The 25,853-nt window shown below is 46.4% G+C and overlaps 8 protein-coding genes across 8 annotated transcripts; 6 read left to right on the top strand and 2 right to left on the bottom strand.

The window, feature by feature from the left end:
• Positions 1–1,872: 1,872 nt before the first annotated feature.
• On the bottom strand, positions 1,873–2,983 carry KD926_001804 (uncharacterized protein; the record flags this gene model as incomplete). Its single annotated transcript, XM_053093733.1, has 3 exons — positions 1,873–2,248; positions 2,293–2,780; positions 2,834–2,983. 3 exons carry the CDS (start codon positions 2,981–2,983, stop codon positions 1,873–1,875), a joined length of 1,014 nt encoding a protein of 337 aa, XP_052951442.1.
• Positions 2,984–4,275: 1,292 nt separating this feature from the next.
• Positions 4,276–5,471, top strand: KD926_001803 (D-alanine--D-alanine ligase family protein; the record flags this gene model as incomplete). The annotated part of the gene is made up of 3 exons (XM_053093732.1): positions 4,276–4,629; positions 4,696–5,280; positions 5,331–5,471. 3 exons carry the CDS (start codon positions 4,276–4,278, stop codon positions 5,469–5,471), a joined length of 1,080 nt encoding a protein of 359 aa, XP_052951441.1.
• A 1,982-nt stretch (positions 5,472–7,453) lies between these two features.
• Positions 7,454–8,525, top strand: KD926_001802 (uncharacterized protein; the record flags this gene model as incomplete). Its single annotated transcript, XM_053093731.1, has 3 exons — positions 7,454–7,462; positions 7,680–8,109; positions 8,197–8,525. 3 exons carry the CDS (start codon positions 7,454–7,456, stop codon positions 8,523–8,525), a joined length of 768 nt encoding a protein of 255 aa, XP_052951440.1.
• A 5,680-nt stretch (positions 8,526–14,205) lies between these two features.
• On the top strand, positions 14,206–16,022 carry KD926_001801 (putative amino acid transporter; the record flags this gene model as incomplete). The annotated part of the gene is made up of 9 exons (XM_053093729.1): positions 14,206–14,369; positions 14,441–14,454; positions 14,513–14,585; positions 14,641–14,972; positions 15,028–15,171; positions 15,221–15,435; positions 15,484–15,709; positions 15,763–15,878; positions 15,936–16,022. The coding sequence occupies 9 exons, from the start codon at positions 14,206–14,208 to the stop codon at positions 16,020–16,022; spliced, it is 1,371 nt and encodes a 456-aa protein (XP_052951439.1).
• Positions 16,023–16,781: 759 nt separating this feature from the next.
• On the bottom strand, positions 16,782–17,915 carry KD926_001800 (purine and uridine phosphorylase; the record flags this gene model as incomplete). Its single annotated transcript, XM_053093728.1, has 1 exon — positions 16,782–17,915. The coding sequence occupies one exon, from the start codon at positions 17,913–17,915 to the stop codon at positions 16,782–16,784; it is 1,134 nt and encodes a 377-aa protein (XP_052951438.1).
• Positions 17,916–18,678: 763 nt separating this feature from the next.
• Positions 18,679–19,980, top strand: KD926_001799 (NADP-dependent oxidoreductase; the record flags this gene model as incomplete). The annotated part of the gene is made up of 5 exons (XM_053093727.1): positions 18,679–18,854; positions 18,906–19,021; positions 19,084–19,254; positions 19,305–19,436; positions 19,493–19,980. 5 exons carry the CDS (start codon positions 18,679–18,681, stop codon positions 19,978–19,980), a joined length of 1,083 nt encoding a protein of 360 aa, XP_052951437.1.
• Positions 19,981–21,516: 1,536 nt separating this feature from the next.
• KD926_001798 (amino acid transporter) lies at positions 21,517–23,227 on the top strand (the record flags this gene model as incomplete). The annotated part of the gene is made up of 7 exons (XM_053093726.1): positions 21,517–21,698; positions 21,765–22,183; positions 22,232–22,372; positions 22,419–22,633; positions 22,691–22,888; positions 22,950–23,093; positions 23,144–23,227. The coding sequence occupies 7 exons, from the start codon at positions 21,517–21,519 to the stop codon at positions 23,225–23,227; spliced, it is 1,383 nt and encodes a 460-aa protein (XP_052951436.1).
• Positions 23,228–24,708: 1,481 nt separating this feature from the next.
• On the top strand, positions 24,709–25,488 carry KD926_001797 (fungal specific transcription factor domain-containing protein; the record flags this gene model as incomplete). The annotated part of the gene is made up of 1 exon (XM_053093725.1): positions 24,709–25,488. The coding sequence occupies one exon, from the start codon at positions 24,709–24,711 to the stop codon at positions 25,486–25,488; it is 780 nt and encodes a 259-aa protein (XP_052951435.1).
• Positions 25,489–25,853: the final 365 nt, after the last annotated feature.

Below are 25,853 nucleotides of genomic sequence, written 5' to 3'. Positions count from 1 at the left end.
GAAAAGAGGAGTGTCCATTAAGAAAGAAGGGGCAATCGCTGAATTCAGAGCATAAGCCGAAGGAAATTCTGGACCAATCCGCTTCGAAAGTCATATCTCAAGGAGGACACCATCCTATCATAAGCTATTCGTATTTCTTCTTTTCAGTTCAATTCTCTAGTTTACGTGGTATCTAGGATACTATCTAAAACTCCGGAAATAAGAGCCAAGAGTCGCCCCTAGCGCATGATAGGGGTATGTGCTTGGCTTCGAGAGGGCTTTTTCGAGACGCGGCCTAATGCCATCTTGTTGTCTAAGCAGTTAACCTCGGATAGGTCTGCATCACAGGGAGGATGATGCTCGGTTGGGATCCCGATGGTTTGATCTTTGAATAGTCATGGGAAGGACAGTTGTATTCACGGAGCTAATTTGCATCGTCATTCAGTGGTGCTAACATGATTTCGTCTCAGGGTCGAGTCAGCCGAGTTACGAAATCCTCCGGGTATGATTGCTGACAGAGCCCTGCTAGAATCCTTGTTTTCGGGGTCATTAAATCCAGAGAGAACACATTGTAAGGTCGTTCGGAAAGTTTCTTGGGCCAAGAATATGCGGCATTTTTCACCAAGAGAGATAATTACTCTCGTTGGACTTCCGCCATTGAATTCTCGACGGTTAGACGCTGATCAACAAACAGGATCTGGCTAGACCTTAATGGAAAGAATAGCCAGCAGGATTTTGCTTCCGTCGTCGTATACATGTGCAATACCCCGCATACGGGGTACGCGGAGTGTATGCAGATCCACGGCTTAGATCTTACCCCAGGATGCGTCCTCCTAAGCCTTGTTTCCCCGCATATGGGCAATCCTGAAAGAGTATAATAGGGACTTAGCCAGAGTAAATTGCCCGAGGTTATACCAGGTTCCAAAGCCGATATGAATCTTCGATCATGATATTCGTAGTCTTTCGAGTCACCCCGCCTCTGTCCGGAATTAGAGTGCGAAACCCCGTGTAAATTATGCGGGGTACAAAGCAGAGGATTCTGTAGAATTAATGACTACTTCTCGGGAGGTGTTCCGACATATCTTCTGGCTGAAACAGCCCCAAGCCGTTATCTTCGCATCTCGTAATCGAGGTTTGCGCGAGATAATGGCTATTATAGGTACCTCCTTCCTTGTCCTATCACTTCCTGATGCTATTTGAATACTATTAAAAAGCCTAAATTAAAGATAACAGTAATAACGTAGATGTCGAGGTATACTCGGCGCAAAGCAGATATGTTATTGGCAGATGGGTATCAAAAGTTTCCTCCCTTCCTTTATTCATACATACAGTTCTGATGTAGATCATAATTGGTTGATTGTTGGGTTAATGCAAACAACCGATAGATTCAAAGATAAGCTGCTCAGGGTGAGAAATTATTTACACTAATTGTTTGCAAAGATCAGCATTTCGAGTGTACATGTATAGGGGCTAATGTTGAGTAACGAAATATGAAGGAATATAAAGAGACGTAACTGAAGGTAGAAAGTATGGAATAGAGTACTGTAGAGTAAGTTTATCTTAAGTTTAACTCAAGTTGGAATAGTTGAACCGACGGTCCGCAAATTTCTTTTGCCTGAGTCTTTTCATGACTCTTTGGAAATGTAGGCAGCTAGAAAATGTTCCAACAATTTGTTGCATAAATTAATATCTCAATGGCATGGTTATCGATCTATTGCCAATGAGCAATAGCTTTTTTTGGCGGATTTCTGACGGCCCAATACTGATGTGGACTAGAATAAATCACAGCATTATAGAAAACATGTCTATTCTGGTGAACAGACTTCGAGTGTGCAACAAAACATCGGAGACGTCTCAAAATTATCTAGATCCAATTCCCAGATTTAGAGATAACTAGGAATGGGAAGAATATTTGCTCCTAGGAATCACCAACATCATCTCGCCGATTATCAGAAGGAGCCCAACAATGACAAGTGCAAGCTCGATTGCACTCGCTTTAAGAACGATCTTAGCGTAGCGAATGCGAGAATGCCATTCAAAGGTTGTCCAGGCATCCTTAAGACCGAGCGTGCCGCTGCCACCTATCGTGTCGGGCTTCGCCTTGCCTCCAAACCGGCGGTCGAAGGGTACCATCGGGTCGTCCTCCTCGGGCAGCATAGAGGCAGCCACTCGGATGAATATTGCCTTAGCGGGGTTTGAAATCAATAGGGTGAGTATTATCATACATATGATAGGGGCTAGAGAGCGGAAATCCCCTTCGAGTCGTGGACTGGTAACGTTCGCAACGCCCCAGGCAGAGAGAAAGTCACAAACATGAAGAAATTGTATAAAGCCGCCGCAGGCGCAATCTTGGGCCAATTTCGAAGACCAAGCATTCGCCGGAAACTGCTCCTAGGTGATTTGTCGGCTATGACAAGATGTACCCAAGCCATCTGCCAGGTGGCTAAGGACATGCTAGCGACGAACCCTCTAAAAGTTCCTCCGAGTAAAGAGTAGGTAGGAGTCGGAATAGGAATGATAAATAGAATGAAAAGACCGACGCCCATATCGAACCCTGAGAAGGCTAGATACATACGGAATCCACGGAAACACGACCAGATGCCACCCCGGGCACGTAGGTGCTTAATGGTCGAGGCCAACCCGTTAGTGATAGGCTTAGATCTTAATGTGGTATTGGCATCCGTATCATCAGTCTCGAAAAAATCGTTAGAGTCTTCCCTATTGAGACACACTTCGGTAGTCGGGTTGGAATTTTCGACTGCAGCCAGAGTGGCAGCAACATGGAAGCAGGTATAGTCAACCTACCTTTGATGAGTTTGAATAGAAATAGTCTCTAGTACTAGCGTTTACTCACCGACAGAATTGTCAAACCAAACACAAGGGCTGTCAGGATAATTGTTAAGAAGCCTAGGAATCCAAGTATTTGGGGCAGGTCACGATTTTGAAGCCGAGCGGAAACCAACTCGGTGCCCTGGGGTATGCGAACACTAGTAACAGATGACATTAGCGTTGATTGCCAAAAAAAGAAGGAACGAAGTTGAAAAAAAAAAAAAAAAGGAAAGAAAAAAAAAGATGGGAACTCCGGAGGGGAGCCTAGCTATTTCACAAAAGTACATGGTTACTAGACTACGATCCTTCTTTTTCTTTTCTCACGGACGGCCTTTACTAGCTCCTCGTTGTTCGGTTGACTTAGCATCAAGTTCACCAAATATTTTCGCTTCTTCTTTTGCCAAGGCCACTTTGTCTCACCTACGAGGATAAGCAAACTGATAAATTGTAAAACCCACAGAGCTTTGCTTAATTCGCCACTAACTAAGCCCCTAGAAAGAATTGACATTTAAAAATAGAAATCGCAAACTAATGTTATTAGTATTCGGTGTGCCTTCGAAATTTTCGTGATCTTAATTTTACAAACTCGCATGTAAGCTACCTACATTGTCATGATGAGTCGGGACTTTGCCCTTAATTTATCAGAATTTTTTATAAAGAGGATCAAAATGAATGATTTAAGCTATTGAAGCTAGATTATTTCAGGTTGAGCCAAGGATGATCACTGGATCCTGATCAACATTGCCCGCGATCGTCGGTCAGATCGACCCATTAATCCTACGGAAAGTCGGGAACCCTAGGAACCTCGATGACTATCGAGCAGACATTTATCCTCTTAGGCGTGGTTACATTTGGCATTTCTTTCTAATAGTGCAGTTTAAAACTGATGATAGGACCCGGTGAAAACACAATTGACTATATCGACGTTGATCGAAAGAGATACGAAAAGTAATTGTCCAGGGTCCCCAACCCTTCGGAATCGTCTATCCCAGCAATACATGAAAAAGCAAGGTCCCTTCTCTTCATACCTAGGGTTCTGATAGGCTGGGTCCACGTCAGCTCGGCACGGCCTATCATCAGCAAAGACTCTCCAGTAACCCCAGCCCAATACCTCACCGAACAGGTGGAATATCTATGGTACACATAACATGTCATCGTCGTTTCGGCAGCTCAACCCGGAAGCCACAGGCCACTGAGCCTGCCAACAAGCAGCAACTCGCATTGAAATCTTATGTCATTGTGATGCAGTGGAACTTAGCGTTTCCCGTTCGGTATTCACTGTTACCATGAGGAAAGTTAGAATAACGCGATGATATATTTAACAAACAAATGATAATAGCTGTTTCGCTCTACTGGCTAACAGAAAATAGTACTTACGACGCAACTCTCATTCGTTCAGCCTCGTCTGGTGAATATTTCCCCATATCTCCCATAAGTCCATCAACTGCGCGTCATTTGTCCGAAGCTATGCCTCGTCTCACGATAGCGGTTGTCTCTGAGCAACGGTCAAGCTACTTGCAGGACGGATTCTCGCAAGAGGACTGCGCAGCGCTCACCCACGATGGAGAGGTAGAAGGCATTGTCACCACGCTGAAGAAGCTCGGTCACCACGTCGTTTTGGTCCGAGGGATCAGATCGCTCGTCCAGCATTTAGCAAACAGTGGAGAGAGAGATTGGGATCTCGTATTCAACATTGCACAAGGATTCTTTGGATCCGCGAGAGAAGCCCAGGTCCCAGCTCTCCTGGAGGCCTATGAAATTCCTTACACTTTTGCCGATGCTGCGACAATTGCCTTGTGTCAAAATAAATCGATCACCAAGGTACGGTGTCCGAATCTATGTTACCTTTTGCGGACTAATATTGGGCCAAATTTTTCGCGCAAATAGATCGTACTAGATCATCATCACATTCCGAGCGCGCCATTCACCGTCATCTCTACCAGCAAGCACAATATTAGTGATTGTATACTAGATTCAGGGTCCTTAACCTTTCCTTTGTTTGTCAAGCTAGCCACAGAAGGGTCATCCAAAGGAGTCGATTCGTTCAGCAAAGTCGACAGTCCCGCAGAATTGAGAACGGCTGTCAAAAAGCTGGCTTTCCGTTTTCCCGACCATGAGATTCTGGTCGAGTCATTTCTCGCCGGGCGCGAGTTCACAGTCAGCCTCCTGGGGACGGGTCCACTCAGCCGTGTCATTGGTGTTAGAGAGCACGTATGGCAAGAGTCGTCCTCTTCCGATCACGAGAATAGCGACCCGGACACGCAGAACTTTGCGAGCTGGCAAAGCAAGTCTAGTCGAGATTTCCAGTTGAAGATAAAAGACTACAATATCCAAGAAACAACAGATCCTCAAATACACGCTGCTTGCCTTCTTGCCCTCGAAACTTGGGCTGTGCTCGACTGCAGGGATGCAGGGAGAGTGGATATTCGGTTTGATTCGTGCAAAGCGGATTCGACCCCGTTTGTATTAGAGGTGAGAGATTTCACGATCTTATGTGCCAGCGTGGGCTCATTGTCTGACAGGTGAACCCAATCGCGGGTCTGCTTCCCGGCCTTTCCCCGTTGCCTGCAAGTGCTGAGGCGAACGGCATATCCTTCGAAGAATTATTGGTGGAGATAATTGAAAGTGCCTTGCTTCGTATAAGCGCAGTTCAAAAGAATTAAGACACGGAAGGCCTATGCGAGTGTTGTTGCACCCCCCAGCTAGTTTGCATTTCATTTTATTTCTTTCTACCTAGTATTTTCTTTCAATTGAGCTACAATACTTGGGAATTTGCAAAAAAGGATTAACTGCTTCTACAACGGTATAATGGTTTACTATTCATTATAGACATACGGTCAACGCCTGGCCGATATACATGCTGCCAGTTTGATTAGCCGAGCGCCTCAATTACTTTTTGTCGGGTTATGTAGATCTAGGTAAAGACAGGGCTTTGTAAAAGAAGTCAATGATTTCAACAGTTCAATATAATTACATTGAATTCGGTAAAAATGAACATAAATTTGGGCCAACAAAATATAAATGGTTGCGATACGGTGAATTGAGTAAACAAACACAGGATCGCCCGAAGTTATCTACAAATGTATACTTGACCTCCTTGGACACTATTTACATTGATTAAGTGGCTAGGTGGCTGGGTGCATCCGAAGGAAAGGATACGATATAGGGCCAGGCGGCCTCTTAAACAGATGCATGTATACTCCAGCCACTACCAGAGTTTTTAACAATGCAACTAGAGCATCTAAATTAGGTTATCAGAATTTCAAGTCATAGACTGCTGTAGGGGGGCAGTTGACCTTATCTAGAGGGAGGAATACTGCGACATCGAACGGAGGGGCTTGGGGAAGTTGCTGACATTAGATCAACTGTGGCCCTTTTCGTGACAGCCTATCTACCCTCTTGGATGTACTAATCAGTGATCATAATTAGAGCTGTTAACGATACGATGTCGGCACTGTTTTCCCATATCATCAATCAGCACCGTCAATAGCCCTAATCATGGTATAATTCTCAGGCCTATCCCATATTATATCGATAGAAAAAAGCATATACGGAGTTTCATCAAGCTAGGCTACTAAAATGATCAAGTGTTGCTGTACAGGAAAGAAAGAGTCCTTCGTATTAATTGTCCACGTGAGATGGTTATGGGGGGCGAGGACACTGGCAAATTTCTTGGCAGCTTGCAACCTCGGACACCTTCCTATACCGCCTACAGCCCACAGAAACATGGAAATTTGATATCTAGACAGACTTGAATTTCAAGTTTCCTCCATGATGATTTCAAAAACGCAGTCTAGTATTAAATCTTTCTTCCAAGCTATCAATAGCAAGTGGACAGTTTGGCCGAGTGGTTAAGGCGCGCGCCTGCTATTTAACATTTCTGTTCATAGCCAGCGCGTACTCTCGAGTGCGCAGGTTCGAATCCTGCAGCTGTCGTCCATTAATTTTTCGTTTTTGCTCTCAACTTCTACAAGTCCCTAGCTAGGGCAAATATTATTTTACCCAATCGTCACTCCGTTCCAGCTCTTGAAAACGAGGGTGAAAACCTGAAAGTCCGCGTGAGCAGTAAATATCGTGGGTTTTCCGTTCGAAGACGACAGAGAGAGGGAAACAGCGAAAAGCAGAAGACCAGGTAGGTCCAGGGGGGAAAGGTTTGAGAAATGAAAGCAACGTGGTAGGTATATTTGACTACTTTTGTCGCCAGTGGGAATAGAACAGAGGGCTATATCTCATTTCATTGTAGAAAAGTCCGATCGATGGGCCCTTCACCATGTTGCCCATTTGGTCCCAGTACCTCTACAGGAGAGAACAGCAATACCCTTTACATCGCTTTCCGCTTGTTGCTAAGCTTTCTTCATTCTTGAAAATACATTCCACGCCTTTGGCTCTTTTTTACGAAGTAGCTTTTGTTGAGAGGCTGCTCAAGCACCTCCGCTTGCTTACAATATTGTATGTAGCTAACCGCTGATTGTAGCGGAGACCTCCTGTATGCAGGGCCTATATAGGGACCCTACGATCCACCTCTAAAGAACACGCACACGTTGCATCTTATCAACAGCTTTTACATATCAGTCCACTGTTCTTTTCGCATACATAGGCATACCCACGAAAGCGCGACGAACAAGCATCGACTCAGTCGCCAGAAATGGAATCGGTATGTGATGAACATCGAGCGGCATCTGGTTTGAATACCTGCCCGACGGAGATCTTGCACTTGGTGTTCCAGTCACTATCCCCCGTTGAATTTCGTATTCTTATGACAGAAATGTCCATCTAGATAGCCATGCCTTTCACTACAGACTATTAGAAGTACAACCTCTAAACTCACTATTCCTGATATTGAACTGAACAAATCAATTACATTCATTCAGGGTACCGGTGTCCCCTACGGCGACTTGTGGATACATGAATTGCGCCAAGGCACAGTAGATGCCTTTGTTGCTTTCCTGTTGACGCAAGTTCCTAATCTGAGGTACCTATATCTGGATAACTTTACTCGACAAAGTGCACTTCTTGGCATGCTTCTGCGGTCAGCCATCTGCGAACATGTAAATTATCAGCTTCCCGACTTCCAGCATCTTCGAGATGTATATTTCCTCCTTGCAGACCGCGCAGACAGAGAACCAGATGAAACAGTAATGAATGCAGCAGACATCTTGCCGTTCTTCTACCTACCAAGTCTGCAAAAGATTTCAGCCTCGATTGAGAATCCCGTTTCATTCACGTGGCCTGCGGCGCATCCACCTGTCCCATCAAACTTCAAGTCTCTTGACCTAACCTGTGATCAGGGAGTATATCTTGGTGAGCTACTCGCTGTCACCAAGAATCTCGAGACTCTTCGCTGGCATTGGGACATCTAAACCGGCGACTAGAGATCGTTTCTTACAGAAGTCCTTGATCTTGACCGATTTACCGCTGCGATATCGCATGTTAGAGATACGCTGATGGAATTGACCGTCTCAGCCCATGCATCTCGTTGTGGTGTCGCTTTCTCTTATCCTGCCGTGAATATTGTTGGTTCCTTGCATCAAATGGTCAAATTTGAGATGCTTAGGAGACTTGAAATTCCGTGGCCGCTGCTGGTGGGCTTCGTTCCAGACACAACAAAGCGATTGCACGATGTGATCCCAAGCAACATTGAGTCACTGGTGCTTACCGACGACTTGAGACTGCACAATATTCGCCTGTATGGGAGTGGACTCATTCGACTATTCTAGACGTGCTTCACTTGTGGCTGAAGGATTGGAAGGTCCACACGCCGCAACTTCGTCACATTTATCTGGTAATAAGTACCCCGGTGGATGAGCCCATTGGCTAGTGCCCAGTGTTGACGAGCCAGCTCAGCGAGTTAGGTGAACAGACTGGAATTCAACTTCATTTAATTAATTCGACAAATGAGACATAGATATTATTATTTAGGTCCATCAGAATCAGTCTTGAAAACCAAGATAATCAACCATCCATTGTGACACAGTTCATCCCTACATCATGGTGACCAAGAATTATCAGTGAATCTGATCGAATCTCCTTTCCGCCTACGAGAGCTATCATATTAGTCTTGCATCTCGGCCTATCCGCCTGGCGGACTAACGAACGCGAGAAGACCGACCCGACAGGTAGATTCATCGGGGCGGTCTCGATAGCACCGGCCGTGAACCCGCTGTCTCTTTTTAAATAGTACAACACTCCTGCACGGAGGGAAATGAAAAACAGTCGCAGAAACACTGTCACGCTCTATATGCTTCAGTCCTTGGCGCGGTTGTTTCCAATTATCAGAATCGGAGACTACCTTAGCGAGACCGTGATCGGCCGCATTGCCCTTGCCGACCAGGGATGCCTGCGCACAGGGTCGACGTTTCTTTCGGATTTGACCTACAGCCAAGTAATCAAAAACTCGATCTGGGTTGACCATCCGACCGTGGTGGATTGGAGCTAGCGATACAGCGGTGCTGGAGCCCAGGAGCTAGCTGCGCCTATGCTCGTTGTTCAGGGTGATCTGGATGTGCTCACCCCTATGGTATTATCTGAGAGGTCTTTTAACCAAACCTGCACCAACCATCCAGATTTGGCGGCGGAGCTATTGCTTTACCCAGGTCTCGATCATGATGGTGCATGTCAGGCTTCGCAGGCACATTACATCCGGTGGATCGAAGCACAATTTAACCATGCAGAAGTGAAAAATAAGTGCGCGAAGGTTCTCGTTGACCCGTCGACTTCAAGGTTTACAACTGTGCAGCAGTATTTGGTTCTTTCTTGGTACTGTCTGGAAGAAGAAAGCCTACACATTTAATCAAATACTATTAGCTAGTGACCCCTAGCCATGATCATCATACAATGATTCTTAACTTAATTATTTTCCATGTAAGACTAACTAGTCAAATGACCAATACACGATACTCCCTATTCTGTTCGGCGCAAATTCAACGCCAGGCTCCTTAATGAAACTGGACTCCAATGCAAAAGCCAAAATTACGGCACTAAACCATTTCAATTGCTTAATATGCTCTACCCACCTTGACACAAGCGTTTGTAGCTCTCTTAAGCGTAAATTCTAGCGCGATATTTTAACCGACAGAGCTTAGCGCGAGAGTAGATATCCCCTGCAATACATCACTTATCCTCATGCATCCCCTTTTCCTAGGAAGTCCAAACCCAACATCCTATATTACGAAGAATTCTCCTTAATCTATTCAATGTCTTCCTACGGCTAGTTTGCCTGCAATATGGAACCAAGAGGCCTATGATAACCGAGGAACTACTTGCCACTGTCCACTACGGAGAGAATGACGCTTGACACAAACCATCGTTTATCATCGGCAGAACCAGCAAATTTGGATGCTATTAAGCATCATCGGCTCTCTCAAGCTCCATGCTTGTCACTGGGTCTCTCTTCAAGACTTTTTCGACAATTCCAACAAAGCAATTTCTGTGCAAAGAAAAATCTCAACGTGCTCAAAGACGTGGCTCCCATAGTTGAGGGCAAATCCAATGGTGCTTAATATGCCATTGGGGAATAGTCATTTAATAATCTTGCTCCGTTGACTAATGGGACACTGGCTTCAACAAAACCTGCTATCTTTTATAGAGCGCGTTCTGAACAGATTAATGGTTTCGTTCGCAATCTCATACATAACCAATTTGTTCCCTCCACAAAGAACCACCTTACGGCAGTGCCAGATTTCTTTCTCAAGGCCAGAGGCTCTAATAGATCTATTGCGTTTTTCCCCAAGCAAGCTTGATATGACGGTGTACTGAGAGCTCAAGCCATGCTATACATATATGAACGCGAATAAGGTCGTGGGAACAGTTTCTATAGCCTGTGATTGTAGCAGAATAGAGATAGGGCTGCTACTGGCGAACAATGATAAGTCCTGCTTGCTCAGAGGCTTTTCTTTGTCTTTTATTATCCCCCTTTTACCCCCATTCAGTCGCAATGTAAACAAGTATTTATGGTCAAAGCTTGGACGCCTAGGGCCACACTCAGATCCAATCTACCAAATATTGGGCTTTTTCGAAATCATAAAACACTTGGAGGATGCTCTTTCATTCTTCTATAATTAACTTTATGATCAGATCATTCTATGTCGAGCTGGTTATGTGGTCATCATCTACGTAGCTCCAACCGTTGCAAGATTTCGGCTGATTTCATGGCAATGTAAGTTTATATAGTTGTGAATGAAGCTCCAAATACGTTTTATAGAAGTTCTGCAGCCGGGGGCTTGCACCGAAGTGGTTAGAGATGATGAAATGAATGAACGGAAGGATACTCTGATATATGCTGAATTGACTGATTGATGTAGGAAGAAGCGAGATCTTCCACGGTGTTGTCTATCTAAAAGGTGCCGAAGGAAGGACAAGTAAGTGGCGAAATGCTTGGCGGCTTGCCTCAGGCATCCAAACGCATACACGTTTGTGGTGAGGCGGGATGAACGGGAATCGAATACTAAGGTCTGATAAATCTCTCGCATCTTTAAGAAAAACTATATAGGGACAGTAGCGGTGAAAGACGGAATAGAAAAATAGAAAGATGAATAGTGAGATGCGCAATTTGTACTACTTAATCGGGGCAGGGTAGGTAAGCAAGTCTCTGCAAAGGGACTATTCCTATCTATTGATGTACAACCGTCCCGTTCATTGTTTACTTGCCTATGCTTTCGCTAGAACGCTGAGTACGAAAGCTCAATATGTGTTAAGATTACTACTCCTTATCCTCTTGCACTTTAGTTTCTGGGGAATCCAACGGCCGAGCGAAATTATGCAAATGTTTACATAATATAGCATAATTCAAACGTAGCACAAAAGTGATCCAACCCATCAAACAAGTACAACGTAGGTCTGACTCCGATCTAGAATGCAGAAGACCGTTCGCTCCGAGACCCAAGGTTTCATCTGATAAGCGCTCAATTTTGGACCTGTCAACCTCGCTAAACAAATTTTTCTTCGCTCTAGTTAGATTCGTAGTGGGACCGGCCGCTTAGACAGATTTCTAGAATTTTTCTGTCTAGCGCCAAGAGCATTTTAACTCCCAGCCGTTATCCAGAGCTGGGAGCCAAGACTGCCATTCGACCGGGTATGTCTGTTTGACTGAGTTTGGTAATTGGAAATTGACCGTCGGGAGTTGGCGCTTGTTGGCGAGAATAGGTTGATAGGTGAGAGGATTGCGACTTGGTAAGGTGTTTGATTGTTTTGATTCTCGCCATGTGCTACGGTTGATTTCGAATGTAAGAATATTCGAGCTTTATTGAGCAATTCGAGCAACAACGTACTCCGTAGTTTTTAAAGTGCTGGCTCATAGTTAATTGAAGCAAACGTTATTTTGAGACTGCTTCAGTTGACATTTGTGATTTGACAGAATCATGAGTTTTTATGACTCGTGCCGAGCTGTACACCGCAAGGGGCAGTTCATCCAACACCAGATCTGCCAAGCCTGGGCTATTCCCAAAGAGGATCTAGAGGAATCTGAGCCATGTGGAGTTACGAAGGGCCAAGAGGCCAAATCTTAAGGGTTCGAGAGATAAGGTGAGCGTGCAGGATACTCCATACATAATACATATCCTCCGTGCCAGTACGGAGTACTACCTACTATGCATAATGCATGTCTGATAGAGACAGATTTTGTTATGCCGTGGTCAGCGTTAGCATCGGCGAAGTTGCCAAGTCTGCAGCGAGGCGCCTCACCCGCGTAAATATTGCCTGATCGGGTATGATCGCTCCTAGTCAGGCTAGTCCGCGTCAAGCTTCTGACGGTCGCTGCGTGCGACACGACCTCATTCTTCGGACGTCGAACACAACACACTTCGCGTTATCTGGGAATTATCCTCGAACCACTGCAAAGATGCGTGACATCTTCGCTGTCCTGAAGGAGAAGTTTGGCGGAGAGGGTCACGTGCATGCGCAGAGGTACCTGAGGCCTCCACTCTGACCGGCCCAGGCTCCACGCGGACTGAGACCGAGGACTCCATTTCCGGTTCTCTTTTGGTAATAGGGTTATCATGGCCGGCCTACGCTTGGAAACGATTGGCCAGTATGATGCAGAATCATCGCGGCTTAATTACTCTGCGCAAGGGTAGCTCCCGAGGGGGTTTTGCGAAGGCCGATTCTGTCTCGCGCAGAGCCACGACAGGGCAGCGGAAAAAAGGATGTTTCTTAGGAAAAAGACAGGGTGACATTTCCAGTAGCGACATGTCCGGCTCGCTTCGGATGTGGCTCTCACCGACGAAAGAGGCCGGCCAAACGGGCAGATATCTATTATTCACGGCGAGGGGAGGCTCCACCGGCGATGGTTGAGCAGCAACCGGACCCGGGCCGGTCGCCGGCTCCTGGTGGGCCTGGAACCGGTACGGGAGCACCGCCTTCTGTTTCTGACCTGCGGTACATCAATTCTCGCGTCTCAATTCTGGATTACCGATCATGGATGATGCTGAATGATGATTGCCTTCGTATCTCCTTCGGCGTTAGGCTCCTTTGCCGAGAGCCGCGAAGTCCGGCTCAGTATCACTGCAAAATTCCACACAATGCAAGGGATGAACCGTCTACGATGTATCGCCTCCGAACACATGTAACCGAAACCCCAGTAATCGGGCAGGCCGAGATACTCCATACACTGAGGCCGCATACAATATAACTATACTGAAAAGGGTAGATTGAGAATAACCCCTTGCTCACCGAACTAGAGAAATTGGCAGTACTACTGAGCGTGGGCGTGGCCCTGTCGGGCCCGCCAGTACCCGAAGAGGGATTGTTTCCTTCCCCAGAAAATATTACCCACAGGAGCCATGCGGGGATTTGCTCCCTCCACGGTTTCGAATCCACCGATAAAATTCCACGTACGTTATGAAAACACCTCACTGGCCATCCCACCTGGAGATGTTCCTTTAAACGTCATCCGGGGGCAAGGAACATGCGCACCCGGTTGGGGGTCTTTGCAACCTGGAGCTGCACTGCAACGGTGATCGTACGACCGTGAAAGGGCAGAAAGGAGCGTCGGACCAAGACTACGATCTGGAAAAGGTAAACGCGAACAAAGTCGGGTCTAATGCAGACGGATCCTCAGGACGGGGGCAGGCGACGTTAGCAGATGGAATGTGTAATGAATGATAGGGTTGCGATAAGTTGTGGGCGACTGGGGCGGGGCTGAGTCAGCCGGCGGCATTGCCACTACGCGGGACCAGCCAAAACCTAAAAAACCCTACGGAGAAATGGGAAAAATCACTAGGAGTATTTAGCCTTCGCTCCTCCTCCAAGTTGCGCGCGGTCAACCATCTTCACTCGCGGCCGGACACTTATATCCCTGCCTTTGACTCCCTCACGACTTCACGCTCCGATCTTCTCTCGATTTCTCAGCTAATTGGTTTTTGATTTTTGATTTGACTTTCTTTTTCTTCCGCTCTCCCCGCAATGAGCCCACCCCAAGAACTCGACGCTACGGCCATTCACCATGAGCCCAACGTCTACAACGACCCGACGGATTTGGAGAAGAAAGCTAACGAATCTCCCCCGGACAATGACCCCTTTGGCAACGAGGAATGCGGAGAGGTCCAGTACCGGGTTATGAAATGGTGGTAAGCATCCATCCCCGCCGTGTGTTTTTTTTTTTACTTCGATGCCGAGCCGCGATTTGACAATTTTATAGGCACTGCGGAATGCGTAAGAACCTCGTCTTTTTTCACTGACCCGGACATGCTGTCTAACCGTTTGATTCTAGTCATGATTGCTGAGAATATTTCTCTGGGGATTCTGTCTCTCCCCTCCGCAGTCGCAACCTTGGGAATTGTCCCGTGAGTGCCCACAGTACTTACGTAATGAAGTTACATGCTGATTGACACTCTGCAGAGCGCTTATCATTCTCCTCGGCATGTCGGGCATCTCATGGTATACAGGCTATGTCATTGGCCAGTTCAAGCTGCGATACCCCCAAATTCACAGCATGGGAGACGCAGGTGAACTGCTTCTCGGCCCTATCGGACGGGAGATCTTCGGCATTGGCCAGCTTTTGTTCTTGATCTTCCTCATGTCGAGTCACATCCTCACTTTCACCGTATTGTTCAACACTATCACGAACCACGGGACTTGCAGCATTGTTTTCGGAGTCGTGGGCTTGGTGGTCAGCTTCATCGGTGCCCTTCCGCGCACGGTGGGCAAGGTGTACTGGATGTCGCTTGCCTGTAGGACCCCCATATATCTGGCATGGTTCCCAATTTGCAACTAACATCGTTACAGCCTGCATTTCTATCCTGATTGCTACCATTGTCACGATGGTTTCCATCGGTGTTCAAGCCCCAGATGACGTCCGGAACGATATCACTACCAAGGTCTCCTTCAACGAGGCCTTCTTGGCCGTGACCAACATTGTTTTTGCCTACAGTACGACTCTTCAAACCGAATCTATAAGCTCATTCGCTAACCTAGACAGTCGCTCACGTGGCATTTTTCGGTTTCATCTCGGAGATGAGCGACCCTCGTGATTTCCCCAAGTCGCTCGCCATGCTTCAGGTTCTGGATACCTGCATGTACGTCGTCACCGCCATGGTCATCTACTGCTACGCCGGCCCCGACGTTGCCTCTCCTGCTCTCTCCTCCGCCGGCCCCCTGATGAAGAAGGTCGCCTATGGTCTGGCCATTCCGACTGTATGTTGATCAACTATTACTTGTCAGTTCATAGCTAATCCTAATCAGGTCATTATTGCTGGTGTCGTCTTCGGTCACGTCGCTTGTAAATACATCTACGTCCGCATCTTCCGTGGCACGGTTCACATGCACCAGAACAGCTTCCTCGCCATCGGAAGCTGGGTCGGTATCGCGCTCGGCGTGTGGGTTGTTGCCTGGGTCATCGCCGAGTCTATTCCTGTCTTCAACCAGTTGCTGAGTCTTATCAGCTCTCTTTTCGGCAGTTGGTTCAGTTGTAAGTATCATTCTTATCTATCATGTGACTATGACACTAATCACCTACAACAGACGGTCTCCCCGCCATCTTCTGGCTGTACATGAACAAGGGCCAATGGTTCTCCTCTCCTAACAAAATATTCCTTACCTGCGTTAACCTGGTTATTCTGGGTATTGCCTGTGCAATCGTATGTTCCACGCCCTCTATCCATCAACCCATTCAGCAGGAAACTAACAAGCAACAGTGCGGTCTCGGTCTCTACGTATCCGGCAAGGCGATCCACGATAGCTCCTCCAAAGCCAGCTGGACCTGCGCCAACAACGCTACCTAGACGCTTCCCTGCAACCTCCTACGCAAAAGTTCATCGACATAGACAAAATGTGGGATTTTTTATATACCTCGAATAAGCTGGACTGTTTGGGCTTTTTTCCAGGTGTTCTTTCTTTGGGTAGGTGCGGTACTGGAAGTAGATTTCAGTCATTTTTATGTTTGTTTCAAGCGGGCATGTAAGATTTGGATTTACGTTTTGTTCTGGTGTTGTCATGTTCTTTGGTTATGTTCATGATTTATGATCTGGATTTTCTGTGCCGTATTTCATACACAGACTGGCCTTTCTATGTAGGATCTGGTTGTGGTGTGGCTTGTATATAGGGATTTTTCAGATTTGCATCATATACTATGTTTATAGACCAAGATTTTGCAGAGGTTGAAAATTGCCTTTAACTATTTGAAGTCTCCACATGTAGAGATGTAGCAGTCAAGGGAGACTATGAAACTTCTAAGATAGAACTTCTTGCTCATTTTTGAGGTTGCTTGCTAAGTGAAGGGGTCTTTCTTCTGCTCCTGATTCGACAAATATGTCGGGACCATGAATGATGCACTGGCGAGTCGCTTCGTTGTCCTCTATCAACCTAACATTGCCATCTATATGATATTCTTTCTTGTCTTCCACTATGCCGTGGTAGCTGATCTCACCTTCATTGTTTTCGGATGAGTTCTGTTATAGCACTGTTCGAGCTCATGAACCCTCTGGTAGACGAACCTGCTTTTATGAGCTTCTGGAATGAGACGATATAAGAGTATGGAAATCTCACTTTATTTGGTTTGAGAGCTGATCGACTGTCTTACTCAACCTTGGCAATGCCTTTGTATCTTCGTTCGTTTGCCCAGGAACCTTGTAGAGCAAAGTCTTGCAGTAAGCAGCCGCAGCCGCAGCCGCATGTCGCTCCCATCCGCTTCGCCCGCGAGTATCTGCATAACTACAGATTCCTCGGATAGCAAGACACGGAAGTTCGTCCATGATTCCTGCGCTTTCTGTTTCGAAACATAATGCATCTTTATACCCTCGGTGGAATATGTCCGAGTCTCGAATGTTATTAACTATCCCGTTTCCTGAGAGAATCAGGCCGCGATGTACGACAGGCATTCGGAATTCTTGGGCCAAGAGAAGCTCTTTATCACAGGTTGGCGCGGATTCGCGACAAATAGTTGCTTTCCCTATGCCAATCAAATGCTGCTCCAAAGGAACGTCGCACATCTTAGGCCATCCATATTGTGAATTCCGCGTAATATGCCTCAAGAACCTTCCAAGTCGGCTACTGCCCATTTCTTCGTCCTCTTCTAATGATCCGTCTGCGCTGATAAGAATTGCAGGGGGCTTGTTAAGGCAACCTTTCAGGCGGAATGCCCCTTGCTCATATTTCCCGAAATCGAATTGAATGATCCCGGGATGGTTGTCGCGCGGGAGGCCGACTGCCACGTCTCCAAGACGAATATCTCGCGATGAGGTATTGGGAACCGCGGTCCCGGTCCCCACCGCGAGAGCAAACTGTACATTAACAAATTGTTGCCGAACTGCACTAGCACAATGACCAGCCTGTACGGTTCCCATATAATGCGGTCGGGCGATTACCACCTTGTGATGTTTGATCCGACCGTAAGAGTAGACATATTTCGGTGGTCCTATGGATCTCGGATGGCATGTGTATTCTTCATCGAGGCTATATCTCACAGCGACAGCCTCGTACGGGAGCGCGCAGAAAATCGCGACGGTAATTTCTTCAGCGCATATTTCTGTGATGTTATCGGATTCGGAAGTGGATTCGGAGTCAAGTTGATTCGATAGTCTGGTGGGGTTTTCATGTAAGGCTCTTGTATCTCTCCGGGGCCGTTTCCCAGCTGGGTCTGACGAGGGGGGTTCGGATGAGGCTCTTCTCTTGCCCATCCTTCGTTCTTAGTGTGTAGTGACAATCAACACACAGAGTTAGTTCTCGCGACATGGAAGGAGCAAAGGATGGTTTTTGTGAGGTGCTTGCATCGACTCCTCTCCAAATCTTGATTCATGGGGGCAAGAGGGACAGGCGAGGCTGCGACCGAGCATGCTCTAAGCGCCAACATACAGACATGTGCTGGCGCTAATCAATAGGCTAATGATGCCGTGTTGTGAGATCTGAGGTGTGTTCATCAATTTAAGCGCTGTACTCCTAGTCGCGTGTGTCGACATAGTGTTCATACGACCTGGACCCCATAGAATCATGACTGGCATTTGAAAAAATATATTTTTAGTTACTACGAATCCATTAGTAAAGCAAGTAAGCATCCCTTTTGTCCGAATGAATATTAACTAAACCCATAAAACCAAAATAGCATAATCACATTGACATTAGGAACAATAAAGTTCAATTGAAGGTAGAAAAGTGAAAAACAATTCTGAGCACGTACCATTCTCGCAAGCCTTACCGTTTTGGTCACTGGCTGCCACCAGAAATGGACTGACGACCATTTTCGGATTAGTCTCCGTGTGGCGAGCCAGGGTAGTCGGCCCGACTGATTGTCCCGGCTCCGACGGGTTCATTGGATAATCAATTAATTATACAATTGCCTCCAGTGATCTCTTCAGCCCTAAGGACTGGTGCTCGAATGGTATATATTCTGGCCGGGACTCGTATTGATAGGCAAGAACGTTAAAGATCAAACATTTTGCAAATATGCGGTCGGTCGCTATACAGGCTTATTCGCCCCCTTCGGGGTATCAGATGCTCGAGATCCCTAAACCAGAACTTCAGGGTCCCAAGGATGTCATTATCAAGGTTCATGCTGGGAGCATTAATCCGATCGATGTCAAGTATGCAGGAGGAGCGATGAAAATGGTCGTTTCGGATACGTGTGTACTAGTTTGCTCATGTGTTTTCGTTCCCTTACTGACCTATCATAGGTTTCCGTCTCCGATTGGATTCGACTGTGCCGGAACAGTCACCGAAATTGGCTCTGAAGTCACGAGGTGTAAAGTTGGCGATGATGTTTATTCGCGTCTTCCGGGGTCTTGTCGAGGTTCGTCTTTGATTGACCCACCCAATGGGTATTTTAGCACTAACCAATTCGATGAATGGTAGGATCGTGGAGTGAATATGCCAGATGTCCAGAAGAATGTCTGGCTCTCAAGCCGTCTTCATTATCATTTGAAGATTCGGCTTCGATTCCCCTGGCCGCTCTCACTGCTCTGCAAGCTCTCCGCAGATATGCTGGCGGTCTGGAAGGCAAAACAGTCTTTATTCCGGCTGGGTGTATGTGTCACTTCTTTTGGCTATCGGTTTCTGATCTAACAATCAAGTAGTGAGCGGAACAGGCTCGTATGCGTGCCAACTCGCCAAGAATGTCTTCAAGGCCGGAAAGGTCATCACGACCGTTTCCACCGCGAAAGTCCCTAAAGTGCCGGAATTGTTAGGAGAGATAGTCGTTGATGAGAGTAAGTCTTGCATTGACATCAAGTCTAAGAATCCGATACTTACAACCGAAATTTAGTCATCGATTATAGAAAATCGAACCCCCTCACGACCATCCCTGCCAAGTCGGTGGACTTTATCTTCGACACAGTGGGCCAGGCAATGGAATTTCTTCCGCTAATGCGACCAGACGGCTACATCATCTCCATCGCCACTCTTCCGTCTGGCAACGAGATGCAAAACTGGGATTTACTGCGTCTGCCGCATAAACCCACCGTGCCGATTTATGCTCGCATTCCGTTGAACTTGATGGATGCGTACCGGAGACGGAAAGCGCGGCGCTATGGTGTTCAGTATGAGTATTTGCTGTTGGAGCCGAATGGGAAGGATCTCGATTTGTTGACAGAATATATCGAGGATGGCAGATTGAGGCCTGTTGTGGGGTCTGTTGTCAAGTTTGATGATATCGAGGCCGTACGGAAAGCTTGTCAAGTTGTGTATGATGGGCAGGGGGGTATTGGAAAGGCGGTCATTTCAATGGGAGGGGCTGGTGTCGGAGGGGAGTAATAAAAGCTGGACTGTTGCATTATTTATATTTTCCAAATATTCTTAATAAATTTTGTGTCATAGAATGATCGTCTTAATGTGCACTTGATAGGACTAGTGTATGCTGCTTATTTCTTGCGGCTGACCACCTCCCATTATAAACACGCAGACAAGAAATCCGAGTTAAATAAGTTAAAATTAAAGTAAGGGAAAACAAGACAAGCAAAAAAAGACGGAGAAAACAAAAATTTCATTGTAAAATCATAAACACGGACAGAAATATGTATCGATTTGAGAGTGGAGGGCTACTGGGTGTATTATGATGTCAGATATGACGATGGAAGAATGAGTGCACAAGTCTGCGGAGATACCCCATTGGACAAAAACCGGAATAGACGCGTTTTATGCATAATTGAGCATTTTCATTTTCGTAAGAACAAAAAGACACTTGCAACAATTGGAGTCTTAGGGTAGTTTCTACGAACATGTGGCTATGGGCATGGAAGGCCCACTTCTAAAACGGAAGGAGACTCCGCGGGAGTTCCTGCAGGAAATCAACTGATATCAAAGATACACAAGTCCACGAGACCGTGGCAATCGCCACATCTCTAATATAGAATGACATTCCGAGAATTGATACCCCTTTATCTGAATGCTGATATCGTGGAAGTTTGGATTATTGTGGGGTAGCTGAGCCAAAACCCTAAAACCGGGCAATCCTGATCGGATTCATGTAATGTTTAGATAGGCTATCATCTTATCATTGAAAACCAACTATGATTAGAGATGCTGGTAAAGTTATATAATAATCAGTGATAAGTGCATCCTGTATGTCAGTGGACTTTGACGCAGTGCAGTAGCAGGATTGATATTCAATGCCTGGAAGGGAGGCGATGGTCAATATAGGACCCGGAACTACTTTCCTGGGATTGGCTACTTACGAGTTTCAATTATTCATAAAATCCACAGTATCTACACAATCAACGAATCTGGGGTTGCGGGACCTGGGGTAGAGTCGGGGTATGATATATCAAAATCCCATGGATTATGAATGACATATTGATCAACACTATGTAGCACTGGTATGGCCTTTCAATGGGCTTCCGGTGCATGTAGTCGAACCAGGATTAATGATATAGCCTGTGTTCACTAGCATGGTAAACGGTCAGAGAGTTGGCTGCGGTCAATCATTACAGAACAGTTGCCCTATCTTTGATCAACGGATCTCGACGGATAAGAAAAGTCCACACTGGCAGTACTCGTACTAAGATTGCCAACCAGACCCGAAGCCACCTCGTCTATGGTGCGTGGGAGCCCACATCCCCCTCACAGCGGGCCTTCCTCTCCATCCCGTCCGTCGTATCTAGGATCACCCAAATCCCCGCTGCTCTCCTGCCTTCTATCTCCTTTCCTGCTCAACATATCTACCGTTTGTTTCCTCTTAACAATTAAACACCGCGAGAACCTATTGCACATTGCCGTGGTTACAAGCTGTTGACTTATTGATATATCTCAAAAGCCCAGATTTATCATTCAGAATTCTATATCTCAATCACAATGCCATCACAAATAATAGACCTTCCGCCCCCAGCCGATATCGAGAGTCCTAGAGAAATTAGGGAAGATGGGTTTGACACAACTGCAACTGAAGATCAAAAGGTGGATTTCACGCAACAAAGGCAAGACGCGTTTGGAGATGAAGAAAATGCAGAGGTCAGATACAAAGTATTGAAGTGGTGGTATGGGCATATTCCTCTATTCTCCCTGAGTATCTGAGCGGAACATCTACTGACCTCTTACAAAAGGCAATGTGGCCTGCTTCTAGTAGCAGAGACGATATCCCTTGGCGTACTTTCACTACCTCGAGCCGTAGCAGGGCTAGGCCTTGCGCCCGCTATAGTGATTCTGCTCAGTCTGGGCCTGTTGGCCTCCTACACAGGCTATGTTATTGGACAATTCAAATGGAGATACCCTCATATAACCAGTATGGCAGATGCTGGAGAGGTATTGATGGGGCCGTTTGGCCGAGAGTTGTTCTTCGTTGGGCAAATTCTTTTTCTGATCTTCTTGATGGGAAGTCACATATTGACATTCACGGTCGCTCTGAACACCCTCACCAACCATGCTACGTGCTCCATTGCTTTTGGGATCACTGGATTTGCTGTGTCGCTTTTCCTGTCCTTGCCGCGGACAATGAAGAATATGTCGTGGCTATCGTTGGCTTGTGAGTGAATCGTTGTCGAATATCTCATCTCAATACTAACTTCACTAGCATTTATTAGCATCCTCAGCGCAGTTATCATCACAATGGTGGCCGTTGCCATCCAACACGCCGGAGCAATTGCAAAGGCCACGGTTGAAACAAATCTTGTCAATGGATTTACCTCTGCCCTGAACATTGCTTTATCATATGGTACGTTGAATTTTTGACATGAAAGAAATGACCTGACATGTCCTAGCCAGCCACAATGCGTTCTTCAGCGTCATTGCAGAACTGGAAGAGCCTAGAGACTTCCCGAAGGCTCTCACCTTGCTTCAATGCATCGATATCTCCATCTATCTCGTCGCAGCGGTCGTGGTATACACTTATGCCGGGGACAGCGTTGCGTCCCCTGCGCTGGGATCACTCTCGCCGTTGCTCTCGAAGATAGCATATGGAATCGCACTGCCAACTGTAAGATTTCTTCCCATTTCACCTACCGGAACGGAATGGTAATTTAGAACTTCGCAGATCATCATTGCAGGTGTCATTAATGGGCACATCGCCTGCAAATCAATCTATACTCGGGTATTTGCTGGCACCGACCGAATGCAGAAGCGAGATTTTGTTGCGATCGGATCTTGGATTGGCATTGCGGTTGGCCTTTGGATTATTGCATGGATTATTGCGTCTGCTATCCCGGTGTTCAGCAACCTTCTTAGCTTGATGGTGAGAGTCTCTTTCTGCCTTTTTTCCCTTTGAGTCGTTCCAGGCTTCTAACGACTAATAGACCGCCTTGTTCGCTAGTTGGTTTAGTTTCGGTGTTCCCGGTGTTTTCTGGCTCTTCATGAACAAGGGCCTGTGGTTTGCATCCTATAGAAAGATTGCCTTGACCCTGCTTAATATGTTCTGTATACTGATTGGGGTTATCATGGTTTGTAATCCTATCTCCCTTTGTCTTACCTTGGATCCTAACGAAAATAGTGCGCCCTCGGCTTGTATGCGTCTGGAAAGGCCATTCATGACGACCCTAGTAGTGCCAGTTTTTCATGTGCTAATAATGCATAAATGGGAGACGCGTCAGCGGAATACTGAAAGGATTGCAGAATTGACCAAGTTTTGTTAAGAATCTGTATTGAACCTTGGTTACGGCTTATCTTAAACGGTTAGCTGCGGACATTGAGGACTCGTTGATGAAGAGTATGGTTGTATATAGACTGCTTATCGTTTTCTTATTATGCTATCCCAAGGAACTATGAAACCGCTTCAACCCATTTAGGACATCTAAAAGGTCGCTTCTGATGTTAAAGCTGCATTTTACATCAGACATTCATCCACAAAACCCCATTACTCTGTTAGCGATCCACATAGCTACTATGCATGCATCATCAAACTCAACGGAACCTGACCGAGATACCAGGTAATGGCTTTAGTTATGAGTATAAATACCATCTACCTCTAGGCAGATATCAATCGACTTGCAAATATTATTCGAGGTCAATAGAATCTACCTACTCGGCGTGTTCGATCTCACCAGCCAATCGGAATCTCCTGCCCGATTTGATCTCCCTTCGGCATTTCTAGCTGCCGACGTGCTGGCGCCGAGAATGCCGAAACAAATACTCCGGAGGTACTTACATCCTGTATGAATAAATGGTGTTTTACGGATTTTGTGCTTATGTTTGGACGTCTGCATATCTTCGTTTGCAGTTATATTAGAACTATCAAGTACTAGGTCCAAAAAGCTAAGGAGTATTGTAAAGTGTCTCGGCAAGAGTCTGCTAGAGCGCGAGTCATTTTGCGGATCCAACGCGGACCTTCGAACTGTCCATTTCTCTTTTTAGAATGTATCTCCGGCGGACGGACTGCCCTGCAACTCAACCTTCACGAGCTGTACAGTACCACCCACCTTGTTTATGCCCAGGTATATGGGGCGAATGATCTCATTGGATGAATCTAGACTCATTTCAACCATTGGGGATGTAAATCGAACTTAAGGGAATGTTTACATGCCCTAAGAAGCAAAGGCGTCCGACACAGGGTTTGTAGGATGTTGTATATAGGCACTGGAATGGCGTACTAGCGATTTAATGGAAGGGCTATCCATGTTTACTTCATGGCTTTGAATCTCAACATACAACAATGATGAATGCAGTACCTGGGAGGAAAAGACGCGCCACCAGAGCTTGTTGTCACTGTGGCGGTCGCAAAGTCCGCTGCGATGTCATGGATTATGAATCGCCGTGCACGAATTTTCGATTGGATAAAGTTGATTGTATGATTCTTGAGGGAAGGAGGAAAAGGTTCGTTCTGGTTTCAAGGACACTCGCGTTGATTGCTGATTTGAATCTTATCGGTACTTTCAAGAACGGCGGATGAAACCAGGAGATAGGAGCAGTCTTGTTCGCCGGGAAAGGGTCGAGCTTGTAAATGTGAGACATCCACGCGAAGGCGCCTCTAGATATTGAGCTGACGTCGTCTTCAAAGTACGCGTTTTAGCCGAGTTGAAAGATAGCGAAAGCCCTAGATCGAAAATAGTATCGCCGGTGATGACGCGAGACCACGAAACGGGATTCATCCTTCCTCAGTACAGCAGACATTTACCGGCGCATTTGGATCAAGAAAGTATCAACTTTTTGACCGAGAAGGGGGCCCTCTGCGTTCCTGCTACCTGCTTTCGAAACAATCTATTTACCAGCTATGCCCATCACGTCCACTCGGATTTGCCATTGCTAGACTTGAACGGGCTAATACGACCCATCATACAAAATGATAAAGACCATTCTATCAGTCTACTTCTGTTACAAGCAGTGTTGTTCGCTGCGTCCGCATTTGTCAACATAGAGGACATTCAAGCGGCCGGATTCGAGTCAAGAATCCAAGCTCGAACAACATTCTTTCAGCGAGCTAGACTGCTCTATGATTTTGACTATGAAGAAGATCGATTGACCCTGACTCAATCATTACTGCTTATGAGCTACTGGGAGGAAAGTCCAAGAGGGCCGAAAGATGGCTGTCATTGGCTAGGCCTCTCGCTGGGTGTAGCCCAAACAATCGGATTACATCGCAAGCCTCACTTCGCGGACGAAGATACTGCGCGGATACGAACTCGTCTTTGGTGGTGTATCTATGCACGCGATTGCCTGATGGCGTTGGATATGAGACCTTCAATGCATATCAGCAGTGTCGAATTTGATACTCGGCCGTTAACGATCGATCACTTCGAACTCGAGTTGTCGGCGGCGACGGTCAACTCGACTGGGTATTCGGGTCTTCTTGGCAACGCTGAGCATCAAAGGTCGCTTGCAGTGATATTTCTGAGGAAGTGAGACTTTGCCACTGACTACATCGTGTGCTGCAGTCACAGTACTCGGTTCAAATCGACCCTGTTACCAGAGTGGTCTTGATTAGGACGACCGAGCAAAGTGGCCAAGCCGCTGAGTGTGCGCAGGATTTAGAAGGTTGTACGATAAGCCTTGCACCAGAAGCCCAATATGCATCGGTCGACTTGGTGAATGTAACAAATGTTGAGGGTTTCCTGCATGTTCAACGGTCATCTCTTAGAATGGTTTTCTTGGCCCTGGTTGGGGCTTTGTACCGACCACATGCACGGCTCAGCCAGCTTTCGAACCCGGAACTGCGCGAGCTACCCATAAAAAAAACTATTCTCTGCTGCGGAGCAAGTCACGAATAT

The sequence above is a fragment of the Aspergillus affinis genome (genome assembly GCF_023601865.1).
Source record: "Aspergillus affinis strain CMG 70 chromosome Unknown NODE_137_length_90870_cov_88_068056, whole genome shotgun sequence".
Lineage (NCBI taxonomy): Eukaryota > Fungi > Ascomycota > Eurotiomycetes > Eurotiales > Aspergillaceae > Aspergillus > Aspergillus affinis.
This window is presented reverse-complemented; position numbering and strand designations above follow the sequence as displayed.